Source organism: Notechis scutatus, chromosome 2, assembly GCF_049901735.1.
Source record: "Notechis scutatus isolate UNSWTSFEM ecotype Mainland chromosome 2, rNotScu1.2, whole genome shotgun sequence".
NCBI lineage: Eukaryota > Metazoa > Chordata > Lepidosauria > Squamata > Elapidae > Notechis > Notechis scutatus.
In genome coordinates this window covers 108687765-108700016 of record NC_142010.1, presented here as the reverse complement: position 1 = coordinate 108700016, position 12252 = coordinate 108687765, and the positions used below count along the sequence as shown (strand labels likewise).

At 37.9% G+C, this 12252-nt stretch overlaps 1 protein-coding gene across 8 annotated transcripts in view; it reads right to left on the bottom strand.

The window, feature by feature from the left end:
• Nucleotides 1-8974: 8974 nt before the first annotated feature.
• Nucleotides 8975-12252, bottom strand: part of TNRC6C (trinucleotide repeat containing adaptor 6C) — a 135892-nt gene continuing 132614 nt past the window's right edge. For all 8 annotated transcript variants that reach the window (XM_026667542.2, XM_026667545.2, XM_026667546.2 and 5 more), the window contains one exon: nucleotides 8975-12148. In XM_026667542.2, coding sequence (XP_026523327.1) covers nucleotides 11788-12148 — 361 coding nt within the window. In that variant the 3' untranslated portion in view covers nucleotides 8975-11787. The remainder of the gene's footprint in view (nucleotides 12149-12252) is intronic.

Here is a 12252-nt window from a genome sequence, read left to right as displayed (position 1 = left end):
GGTGATGTACAAAAAAAGAATCTTTGTTTATGGACAGCAATACCTAGCACATGGAACTAGTAGCAGGCGATGCATTCTTACAATCTGGTTTGTCTCACCCCTTTAAACTCTTACAACCATTTTACCCCACTCTGTCACTCTCCTTGCTGATACCACTCTTTAACAACAAGCCCGACAAGCCAATCAGGATTCTATCTACCTGACCAATGGAGAAATGCAAAGATTGACTGTCTCATCTCCATCCTTTGGTTGCCTTCCCCAACAAAATTAACTGAAAAGATTAACTCATTTTTAAAAACCAAGTGGGAAGTGGTGCTTTGGGACTGCTGAGACATGTTCTTATCATGATTAGGTACACTGAGAGTCCGCACATTGTTTCAACTTTTTTTTATAATAAAGCTTCCTAGATTCTTGTTCGGAAAGCAGGAGAATCTATAAGGCAATCAACATATGGTCAGTATTTCCAAACATGAGCTCAGGGAAGTAAATTCTACATACTCCTCCCACTTCGTCAAAAAATTAAAAGGTGAATGTGGATTTGAATTTGTATGGACCTTTTGTGCAGTCTCGTGTAACAGGATGAGAAGCTGTGGATGAGGGTGCCCGTGTTGTGACTCAACTTTTATTCTCCAAAGCTGCTTTGAGGTATGCAGCAGCAGAATCATTCTTTAACATAATCATTTTTTTTCTCTGTATTGAGCTTAAAGATGCAGTTGCTTTAAGGAACTTATCTGCAAAGCACCTTTTTTTAGAATCAAACATAGACTGCTAAATGCAGGTGCTTATTTAAGGTACTGATATTTTTCTTGTCACAAAGTGGAAAACTTTGCAAATATATATCTGGCTCCTTCCCACTGGCTTTCACAGATTAGTGGGCCTCTAAATATGAGTAAAATTTCTAGTCTCACTCTTACGAATCACAGCAGCCTAGTGGATACATCCATTTTGCTTCTCGCTCAGCAATGGGGGAACAGAAAAATGCAGTGGAAATGGAATCAGCCTACCTTAGCTACTAGAAAACATGAGCATTCAATAGATTTTTTTCCTGGTAATGTAGTTTTATATAGGGATACACAGGGAAACTAGGGCAACTAGAAATGTTATCTATTAGCCAAATAATCTTAGTTTTGTTTGCATCTTCTAATTCCTCAAGTATAGCAAGTGCAGTTAAGACATTAATGACTGCAATGATTTTCAGTAGGGCTGTAAGTAATCTCTATTGCAAGGGTATCAAACTCATGTTGTCATCATGTGACATATTGGGACTTTCCTCCCCTTTGCTACACCAGGTATGGGCATGGCCAGTGCATGATGCATCTGGCCTGCGGCCCAGCGGTTTGACAGCCTATTGCTTCTCCCTTGTAAATTACCACAAGAAAAGCAAAAGATATGTGGAAATACACAGAGGCCTAAGTAGGTCAGAAAATGACAACTACATTAAAAATTGTTGTACTGTATGCCCAATTTTGAACTTAAATCAACTACTCCCTCTAGTGACTTTCTCTGGAAGTATTAGTTAACATACAACCAATAATGCAAATGTTTTTAAATGGTCTTGCATGCATATTGTATCTCCTACTAGTGCAGATCTGTGGACAGTGTCAAACTAATATATATATCTCCTAATCAATACTTAGACATTTAAAGATCTCTCTTTGCTAGTCTGTGCAGGCTAGTTTGCATTTTAGATTTAGGTATGGACATGTCTAGAGGATAAAATATATACAATGTTTGCAAATCTTGAGTGTTGCTGGCATTTAAAATTTAGGATTTGTCTCTTTAAAAGCAACAACTGTGGAAGGATAAGAAGTCTGCTTGCAGCTCAGAGTGTTACGTGAACTGCAAGGCTATTTCCCCACCAGAGGTTTATGGAATCATCTAAGTAGAACATGCTGGCTGGGGAATTATGGGAGTTGAAGTCCACATATGTTAAAGTTGCCAAGGTTAAAACACACTGTACACTGTTCTAGGATCACCCAATCAACATTAAATAATTAAATAAGGAGAACATCAATAGAAAAGGAGTGGGGCTTTGACTTCATCACAATTTTTTGGCAACAACTCCATCACTAATTTTTTTTGATCCCTTGTGGATACATTTGCCCTAAGGTTAATTCATTGGTGAGTCTGTAATATGCAGACTTGATATGCATTCCCTCTACTGTCATTTCCACATCACTGATACAAATATTAAAGAGTAGAGGCCCAAGGATATGCTTTGAGGCACCACACTTGATGTCTCCCTTAATGAATATTTTGCAACTACATCTTAAATAAACACACACTACAGTATTTAAATAAACTAATTTAATATGCTGGGATTGAACTCAGTCAGATTCATAAATCCAGGGCTATATAACTGGATATTTTATTTTTTCAAAATAAAAGTCTTATTTTCATAGTCATTTACATTGCTTTTAAATAAATATTGAAGAGCATTAGTGATATACCTCTGACATTTTGAGTTTGACCCAAAGTATAATTATTTGGAGGTATCATCTGAGTCATCCAATCACGTTCTTCACATTTTTGTAAAAGGTTACTGCCTTTGATGAAGTATTTACCAAATTGGGACTTCTATATGACTGTGTATTTACAGGTATTTCAATAATCCTATTGAATTTGGAGGTTCAAACCTTCTTCAAAATCATTTTTAGTCAATACAATTGAGTACTGGCTAAGTTATAGTCATCTGAGAAAGACTAGAACCATACGTTTATTTTGTATGAAGAAGAAATTCAGATGAAACTACTCAAGGACTTTCAAAAAGTGTACAATAGGTTTGGGTGTGAGAGGAATAGATTTACAGATATTTTCTTGATTATAATAGGCCACAATGGGTTTAATACTGGTGGTGTTGAATCCATATTTAACGAGTGGTTCCATTAAAACTTTCCCTAATATGACTGGGAACTGCAAGTTAAAGGCAATGAACATAAAGGCAATGAACACGAACCATTAAGATCAACATTTTTTTCCACCAACATTTCTGTGCAGCAGCCACATCCAGTATCTTTGACGTCATCTAATAGTCATCCAGACTTTTTAAGCTCAGTTATATAACCCTAAAGTTTATTCAGTTATATATTTTGATACTGCATTCTCCTCCTCCCTGTAATTCTTACTTGACACTTACTGAGCCTCTAGGCCAGTGGTAAGATTCAAATATTTTTACCACCAGGCATGGCTTGGTGGGCGCGCTTTGCGTGTGTGCACACACTTTGCGTGCATGCACCAGCCAAACACGCACTTTACGCAGGCACAGAGGTGTTTGCGCAGGCGCAGAGGCATTCTAACTCACTTCCTGCAAGCCTGCACTCTCCCAGTCGTTTCAGCAGCTGCCGTGCGGCACTCTCCTGTGCCACGCAAAGCAGCTGTGCTTCAAATTCAGAGGATAAAAGTGAGTATGGGAACTGGGTGGGCGGGCCCCACAGCAGAGCGGCAGAGAGGACTGATTTGGTCTCCGCTGCTCATCGCCACTACTGACTCGGCAGAACCACTGCTCTAGGCCTCAACACTGCTAAAAGAGAAATGCGTGTGGAGTGATCTAATCCAGTGAGTCAACCTGGTCCCTACCGCCCACTAGTGGCCGTTCCAGCTTTCATGGTGGGCGGTAGGGGTTTTGTCCCCTACTTTATAAATCACCATTACTGTGGAACCGATGGGCGGTTAGAGAAAATTTTACTATTAACAGATACAAAAGTGAGCAGTAGGTATAAAAAGGTTGACTACCCCTGATCTAATCACTGAACTCCTGTTCTCCTCTTGCTGGCTGAAAACTTCTTCCAGATCAGTACTGCGAAAAGGAGAAGCAAGAGAGCTAAAGAATAATTAGACTCAGCAGTGAAACTCCACTGGTCTGAGATTTCAAGAAGGAAAATATTGACCCTGCTGCTACCTCTATCTGGCATAAAAAAGTGGGATTTAGCTGTACATGACTTTTAAGCTGGCCCCATTTTGTAAACTAAGTCTTGGCTAGGCACATGCTTAAATTCCTACTTATGATACATACCGTGGTGGTGATGAGTATGCAGCTTGTTTGACAAGAGCAGCCGGTCCGCCTTGTGTCAATTCTTACCAGCTTCTTACTCACAGAAAAGAAGCCCACAGAGCATGACCAAGGTTTGGCTTTTCCCACCTCTCAAGATCAAAGAGCAGTAGAAACTGGCATACTGGAGCAATCCAAGTAGCAGCAGAGCTGAGGGGGCCACCCAGCTTCTGCTTTTGTATCCTTCCTTCAATGGAACAAACCAGTGGCTTTGTGATTGATAAGTGATGCTCTTAAATCATCAGAATAAAGCCTGCTGAAGCTTTTTGTGGCAGAGGGAGAGAAGCAGCATAAGCAGTGAGCGATTTCATGGCCCATGTTCTTGGAAAATGAAAGTTAAAATGAAGCAAAGCAGTTCTACATGTAAGAGACAGATAACTTGTGCCTTATCTTACAAATTCCTGCAATTTGTTCCCTGTACAACTGCCCTTACAGACCCCAAGGCCCAATGGATATAGAACACAGTAACTTAGCTACAGACAGATATATTACCTGATCCACAGAATAACACCTATTTTGTAGGACTGGTATTCCAAGAACAATTTAAGAATGCTGGGGATCACCTAACCTGTTACCTTCAGGACTGTTTTAGTTAGAATCTGCCTGTCCCCAGCAGTCTAGGTAAAGTGAAATGATATTGATACCCACTGCCAAGAGATCACAGACAAAAGCCAGGAAAAAGCACCACTGCCGGACAAGATAACTCCTTCTTGCTTAAAAGTCTGTGCTGACCAATTGGCCCCCGTCTTCAACCAAATCTTCAATAGATCACTAGAGATGTGCTATGTTCCTTCTTGCTTCAAATGCTCTACTATCATCCCAGTGCCAAAGAAGCTCTCCGTCAAGGAACTGAATGACTACAGACCAGTTGCTCTAACATCTGTAGTTATGAAAATCTTTGAAAGGCTTGTGCTGTCCCACCTGAAAACCATCATGGATCCACTGTTAGATCCCATGCAGTTTGCATACCGAGCAAATAGATCGACAGATGATGCTGTTAACATGGCTCTGCATTACATCCTACAACACCTTGAATCTCCAAATACCTATGCAAGGGTCCTCTTTGTAGACTTCAACATTCAATGCCATCATTCCAGACACTCTTCTAAGTAAATTAAACCAACTAGCGATACCTGAACACACTTGTAAGTGGATCATAAGCTTCCTAACAGACAGGAAGCAGCAGGTGAAGCTAGGCAGAATCATATCCAATACCTGTACAATCAGCACAGGGGCTGTGTGCTTTCTCCACTTCTCTTCTCCCTATATACCAATGACTGCATCTCAAATGATCCATCTGTTAAAATACTGAAGTTTGCAGATGACACAACAGTGATTGGTCTCATTCGAGACGACGAAGAATCTGCATACAGATAGGAGGTTGTGCAACTTGCCTTGTGGTGAAACCAGAACAATCTTGAACTGAACACACTCAAAACTGTAGAAATGGTGGTAGACTTTAGAAGAAACCTCCCATACTACCACCTCTTACAATACTAGACAACACAGTATCAACAGTAGAGACCTTCAAATTTCTAGGTTCTATTATATCACATGACCTAAAATGGACACCCAACATCAAAAACGTCATCAAAAAAGCACAACAAAGAATGTTCTTTCTGCGCCAACTCAGAAAGCTCAAACTGCCCAAGGAGCTGCTGATACAGTTCTAGAGAGGAATTATTGAGTCTATCATCTGCACCTCTATAACTGTCTGGCTTGGTTCTGCAACCCAACAGGACAGGCACAGACTTCAGAGGATAATTAGGACTGTAGAAAAAAATTACAACTACTACCAACCTGCCTTCAATTAAGGACCTGTATACTGCACGAGTCAAAAAGAGGGCTGTGAAAATATTTACAGACCCAACATCCCGGACATAAACTGTTTCAACTCCTTCCCTCAAAACAATGCTATAGAGCACTGCACACCAGAACTAGACACAAGAAGTTTCCCTCCGAAAGCCATCATTTTGCAAAACAAATTATTCTCTCAACACTGTCCAACTATTTACAAAGTTGCACTATTACCATTAATCTTCTCATCACTCCTTATCACCCATCCCCTCCCACTTGTGATTGTATGACTGTAACTTTGTCGCTTGTATCCTTACAATTTATATTTTCCTAGTATGATTTGATTGCTTATTGTACCCTATGACTATCATTAAGTGTTGTACCTGATGATTCTTGACTCTTGACGAATGTAACTTTTCTTTTATGTACACTGAAAGCATTTGCACAAAGACAAATTCCTTGTGTGTACAACACACTTGGTCAATAAAAAATTCTAATGACCTATTGATCAAGGAGACAGGGGGGCACAAAACACTTTCTCAGCAGTAGCAGCTTCTGTGGAATTCTCTGCCCTCCCACCCTTCTATATTTTATTATTGAGGAAGAGGAAAATAATGCTGTTAGAGGTATAGTTCACTAGAGCAAGTCTAGAATGTATAAACGCACTTCAAATTTATGGATATTTGACATGTTTGGTGGAGGTGTAAAAAAGCTAGAAAGTTCTGGATTCAAACACATATGTTGATTTAGAGATTTTTAAAGATTGAGACCAGAGGTTTTCTTTTGGGATTCATGGACAGTCAGAAAAAAGACATGGAATTTGTTTTTGTACATGGTAACTGCAGAAAGATTATTGTATGCACAATGTTAGATTCAACACCATCCACAATGGAGGAATGGCTGAATATGATGGAAATTGCCCAAATGTCTAAACTGATTTTTATCAGAGAAAGGACTTTACACCCCATTTACTGCTGACTGGAAACATAAAACGAACTTATGATTTATGGTTTAGATCAAGGGCCCCCAATCCCTGGGCCATGGCAGGTACCACTCTGGGGCCTGTTAGGAACTGGGCTGTACAGGTGAAGTTGAGCAGTGGGTAAGCAAAACAGAGCATGTGTGGGATCTAGGTGGTGTGCTCCTCCCATTGATCTGTGGAAAAATTGGTCCCTGATGCCAAAAAGGTTTGGGGCCGCTTATTTGATCATTAGACAGGACAGATTATAGTAAGAGAGTTAAGTTGTAACCACAGAGTTAACAGGTAATTTTACAACTGTACTTAAAACTGCTATAAAGAAAATCAGAAGCTACTTCTTTTCTCTTTCTTGCACTTTTAACTTTCTCTTTATTTTCTTTTTCTTCTTTTATATTAATATGTATTAATGTTTAATCTTTTAAAAAATTCTTTAATAAAACAATGGAGAGTCCTTAGTAATTGACATCGTTGGAAGTTTTAAAAAAATATTGTAAGCTGTCTAGATTCTAGGAAGCTGGCATACAAATTGATGTAATGCACACATACATTCTAATAGAAAAAGTGCAATTTCTTTCCACTATTAATAGAAAGGAATCAGTGTTGAAAATACATACATTACATCGTAACAGCAAGGAACATAACCCTGACCGGTTAATTATGTAATATTTAGAACATATTATTATTTGGTGAGTTTAAACATGAAAATATCTGCCAGCTTTCCTGTGGTCTAGGAAAGTACAATATTTGGCAGTGTTCCCTAAAAGGCCTTTTGCCACTGGTTGTTCTAGTTAGTAGGTGTGATCAATTAAAAGATCACACTTCTTAAGTCAAAGTAATGAGGACATTCCATAGTCCTTCAGGACAGATGATCTTTTCCTTTTTTCCCCCGCAGGGCCTCTATACATATTTTCAAACAAAGCAGGATTTTGAAGCTACCTTTCTTTTTATTTTTTAAAAAGCCAAGGGAACTCATCTGGAAACCCAAAGGCAATCTTGTAAATAAGAAGCTGGTGCTTTGGTTTATGATCTTAAATAGTAAAGAAAAATGACCTATGTTGGAATTCTGATGTGTCAAGGTAGGTTTCCATAAGCTAATTTAAAATGAAAACAGTTGTGAAAATCAATAAATACACTAGCACCTTATATTAGCATTTTTTTTTCTAAAAAAATGTATGGACCTCTCTCAAAAGTCCAAGTTATTATGATTACTACACGGAAATCCTAAAAATGAGATTTTACATAGTACTATTGACCCATCTGAAAGCCCTTCTGGTCACTTTGTTGGCTAAAACAGAACTATTTATATTAAAAAAAAATTATTCCAATATTTATGCTATTCCTCTATTGTGGAACATACACACTGAATAGAGTACTGTACGCATAACTATTTTAAAAAATTGGTATTTCATTATTTAAGCTAGATCAAGACAATACATATAAGTAGTCTGAGTTAGCTTAAAAAGTAAACATGACTTTGGAGCGTATCACTCAGAAAACCTGACTTTCATGTTGAATTTCTTATTGCGGCCAAGAAAAAAATCTTCGTGTTTTGCAAATACTTTTCTTTCTGGAAGCTATATAAAAGACATAACAGTTTATGTTGATGTAATATTTTGTCAAGGAAAAAAAGCAAGTTCCCTCACAAACTAATATAAAAGAAAAAAAGTCCTGGCAACCATGAATAATATTTTGTTTAGAAACCTCCCAGTTATAGTCTAAAGCAAAAGGAATATTAGCCAGAAATATGACAATATGTTTGTAAAGTATATACGTTGAATTATGAGCAGTGATTTTTTTCCATAATATGTCAGAGACAAAAAAAAAAGAAAAGAAAAAAGAGGGAAACAGCATTTAACAAAAATACAATTACTTTACAACTTTTTCATATAAAAATTCAATCCTGTCTTATATTACGAAATTGAAAAGGCAACTAACAAACATAAATAACAATACTAAGCAATCACAAGCAGCGAGTCAACAATTATGTAAATTATGTAAATTATGGCATACACACATTGAAAGTGACATTTTAATAATTTCGGATATTTGCTGGTTGAACAATTAACAGGTAATGAATGGGGCAAGCCTTAGAAATGCTAGGAGATTATCTGTTAACAGTCATCTCTGTACACAAGAAAAATACACATGCCTTCTTAACAGCCAAGAAAAACTGCAATTTATTAAGTTTCAAAGAATCTTCGTACTCTTGAAAGCAACTTCTGGTGCATGTTTTTAACAATCACATTCTATGAGGAGAAATAACATTAAAAGCCACAAACTTTTAAAAACTTTTCATCTCAGAGTTACAGACATCTTGAGTTCAAAATTAAAGGCAAAACATTAAAATAAAATAAAAAATAAAAATTCAACAGGAATTATTTTAAAAATGTCCATCTCCAATTTCAAATGATTGTTGAGTTCTTTTTCTACAATTCATTACTAAATTTTAGCATGGAAAATTGTATTGACTATTTCAATCCGCACATAGGCACATATGTATTTTATATATAAATGTGTGTGTGTGTGTGTGTGTATCTGTGTGTTAAAGAGAGATATATACACAATACATATGTAGAGTGCGTGTAATGAGAATGAGATGCAATCGCTCTGAGAAAAGGGTATGCAGCTAAATACACTACGAAAACTTGAGAAAACACAAGTCTGGAACCCAATCTGTGCATAGTTCATGATCCTCTAAAAAAAACCCAGCTTTTGTTGATTTGCAATTTCGCAGGACCCTTTTTAATTTGACAAAACCATTAAAAAGCTAACCTTGAACAAAACAAAACAAAACAAAACGTAATGCACAAGTTTCCTGATCCAAGCAGTCAGGGAGCACAATGTTCATATAATTTTTAAAAACATACTCAAAGGGTATGTTATTCCATTGTCTTTCTTCCTTTCAAAACAATCAAAAAACATTGATCATTTTTAAACATAAAGCAATTTTTTTAATATATAAAGCACTCTTCAAACATCTATTTCTTTTGAGTCCATTATTTGGTAAATATGTAACTGCTACACATTAGATTAGGTATTTTTCTTCTTCTCTTACTGTCTTTTTTATTTTGTTTTTTGTTTTTTTTAATAATATCTTCAGTGCTAGGAGTTGGGTTTAAAAAATACATGAAATGGTGTGGAGTTGCTCCTCGGGAAACCCGGCTTTCCTGAGACATCTTCCACCATGTGCAAGATAGTGATCACAATATTTTTCGCCACTCTGACGAAGATGAGGGGAAAAAAAAAAGAGTACACAGCAATGGCCAAAGAAAAGGATCAACAACAACAACAGTAACAACAACAGTAACAACAACAAACACTGTTCAATCCCAGAGCTCTGAAGTAGCATATCTTCATTCTGAAAATAGGTTTCTTTATGATGGAAGTCTTTTTTTTTCTTTTTTTTAATTCCTTTTTTATTTTAAAGTTTGAAGGAGAAAAAAAAAGGTTTGTAAACAGGTGGGAGCTGAAATCGTAGGCTCCTCCAAAAGCAGTCAAAACCTATGTCCAAGTGCTTGTTTCTGTTCCAGCTTGCAGGGAACCACCCACTCTTTACAAGTATTTATGGCCACAGTTCAACAAGAGTTTTTTTTTTCCTTGTTTTTTTTAAACTTTATATTCCGAATGGGAAAAAATGGTGCAATACTCCGGTAATTATTTTCTTGCATTAGTCCACAATAAAAAGCTGCTAAAGGTAGATATACATATTATTCTCCAGAGATACACACTGTAAGTTTTTAAAATGCGGTAAGAGTCCTTGAGTAAACATTTACACGTGAATTGTCGCCAGCCCCTCCTATCAGTTTTTTTTTAATTTTTATTTTTAAAAAAACAAGTAGGAGTAGCTACAAGAAGGGCTGTGGACACTCAGTGCAAAGTTAGAAGCTAATAACAATTAAACATTTGACCGATAAGCAAATCAAAAGCATATACTGAAAAAGAAGGGGGGAAAAAAAGGTCACACAATTTGTTAAGTTGTACACCTGGCACACGCACACATCCATACATTCATACATCAGTTCAACTTGTCCCCAATGCATACATGTAAGAAAGAACCAAAAGTAATAATAATCCTAGAGCCTGTTCTTTTGTTTTCTGATACCAACCTGGAAGTGTAATAATAGAAAGTGTTCACATTTTTGTTATTGGCCTGCTGGATTCAAGTATAATTGCATGTTTGATATGTTAATTTTTCTTTCTTTCTTTCTTTTTTCTTTCTTTCTTTCATTTCTTTTCTTTCTTTTTTTTTAAAAAAAGACCTTTGAACTATTTGGGGGGAGAATTAAAAAAAAATGACACAAAAAGTAATGAAACAAGTGTAATGTGCATAGGCAAGACCCACGGGAGTAGTGGACCTGGATATTCCACCCCACCTCTCAATCCAAGTCATCCAGCCAAGGGGCTTTAAGATTCGTTCCCCAAGAGCTGCTGACAAGCTGGTCAGATGCCACCCCTCCCCCACCCCCACTGATTACTGGATCCGCCTCTGGTAATGTGCATAATTATCACAGGCTCATTTTAAATAGGCTTTCTCACCTCCCCTTCATCCCAACCCCAACTCCCCCAAAGTTGATAAAATAACCCTTTCCAGCCCAAATTCTGAAAAGTGCCCTTCATGATAGAACTAGTCTAAGCAGCTTGTATACGTCTTTAAAAACACCATACAAACATAAAAATAAAATTAAAAAGCCGTTGGAAAAAAACCCACACAAAAATCTATCATTAGCACATGACACTGACCAAAGGGAGCCCATACTGTTAACGCAAACAGTTCACAAGGGACTCCAGCAGAGTTTCATAGTCAAGATGAGACAGAGGTACTAAAAAAAGGGCTGCCAGTCTGATCTATTAAAGCTGGATCCTTCGTGCTGCCCTGGACTGGAAAGGGTTACTGCTATTTCTTTTCTTTTTTTTTTTCCTTTAGTGCTGATGATTGTTACTTCCATTTTGTTTTTCCGGCATCCTAGATGGATTCCCCGCTGAGAAGATCCCCTGGGAGCAGAGTATTCAAAGGCGTTGGGCTTCCGATAACCCTGCCGTCATCGGTGCTGGGAGGACCCCAAAGGCTGCTTGAATACTGAGGGACCCCACCCCAGAGCAGATCGCTGCTCCCTTTCCCACCAAGGCAGGGGGTATTCCAGTGGCCTGCATCATTGCGCACCATGCCATGAGAACTGCTTGTGGAGCCCAAACGTGTCTGAGTGGTTCCAGTGTTGGACTGCCAACTGGAAGTGGGGGGCAGTGGCTGGCCTTGTGCTAAAAAACGGTTCACTTCCTCCTCTCCAGCAAACTCAGCCAAGATGGTAGTGTTCCCCAAAACGCACCTGAAAACACAGAGGAAAACTGCTGAGGCATTCTTCCCAGGACCTATGCATTTATTCTGACCACAGTATATACATTCCTTTAAACATTACTCAAGAGATAGAAC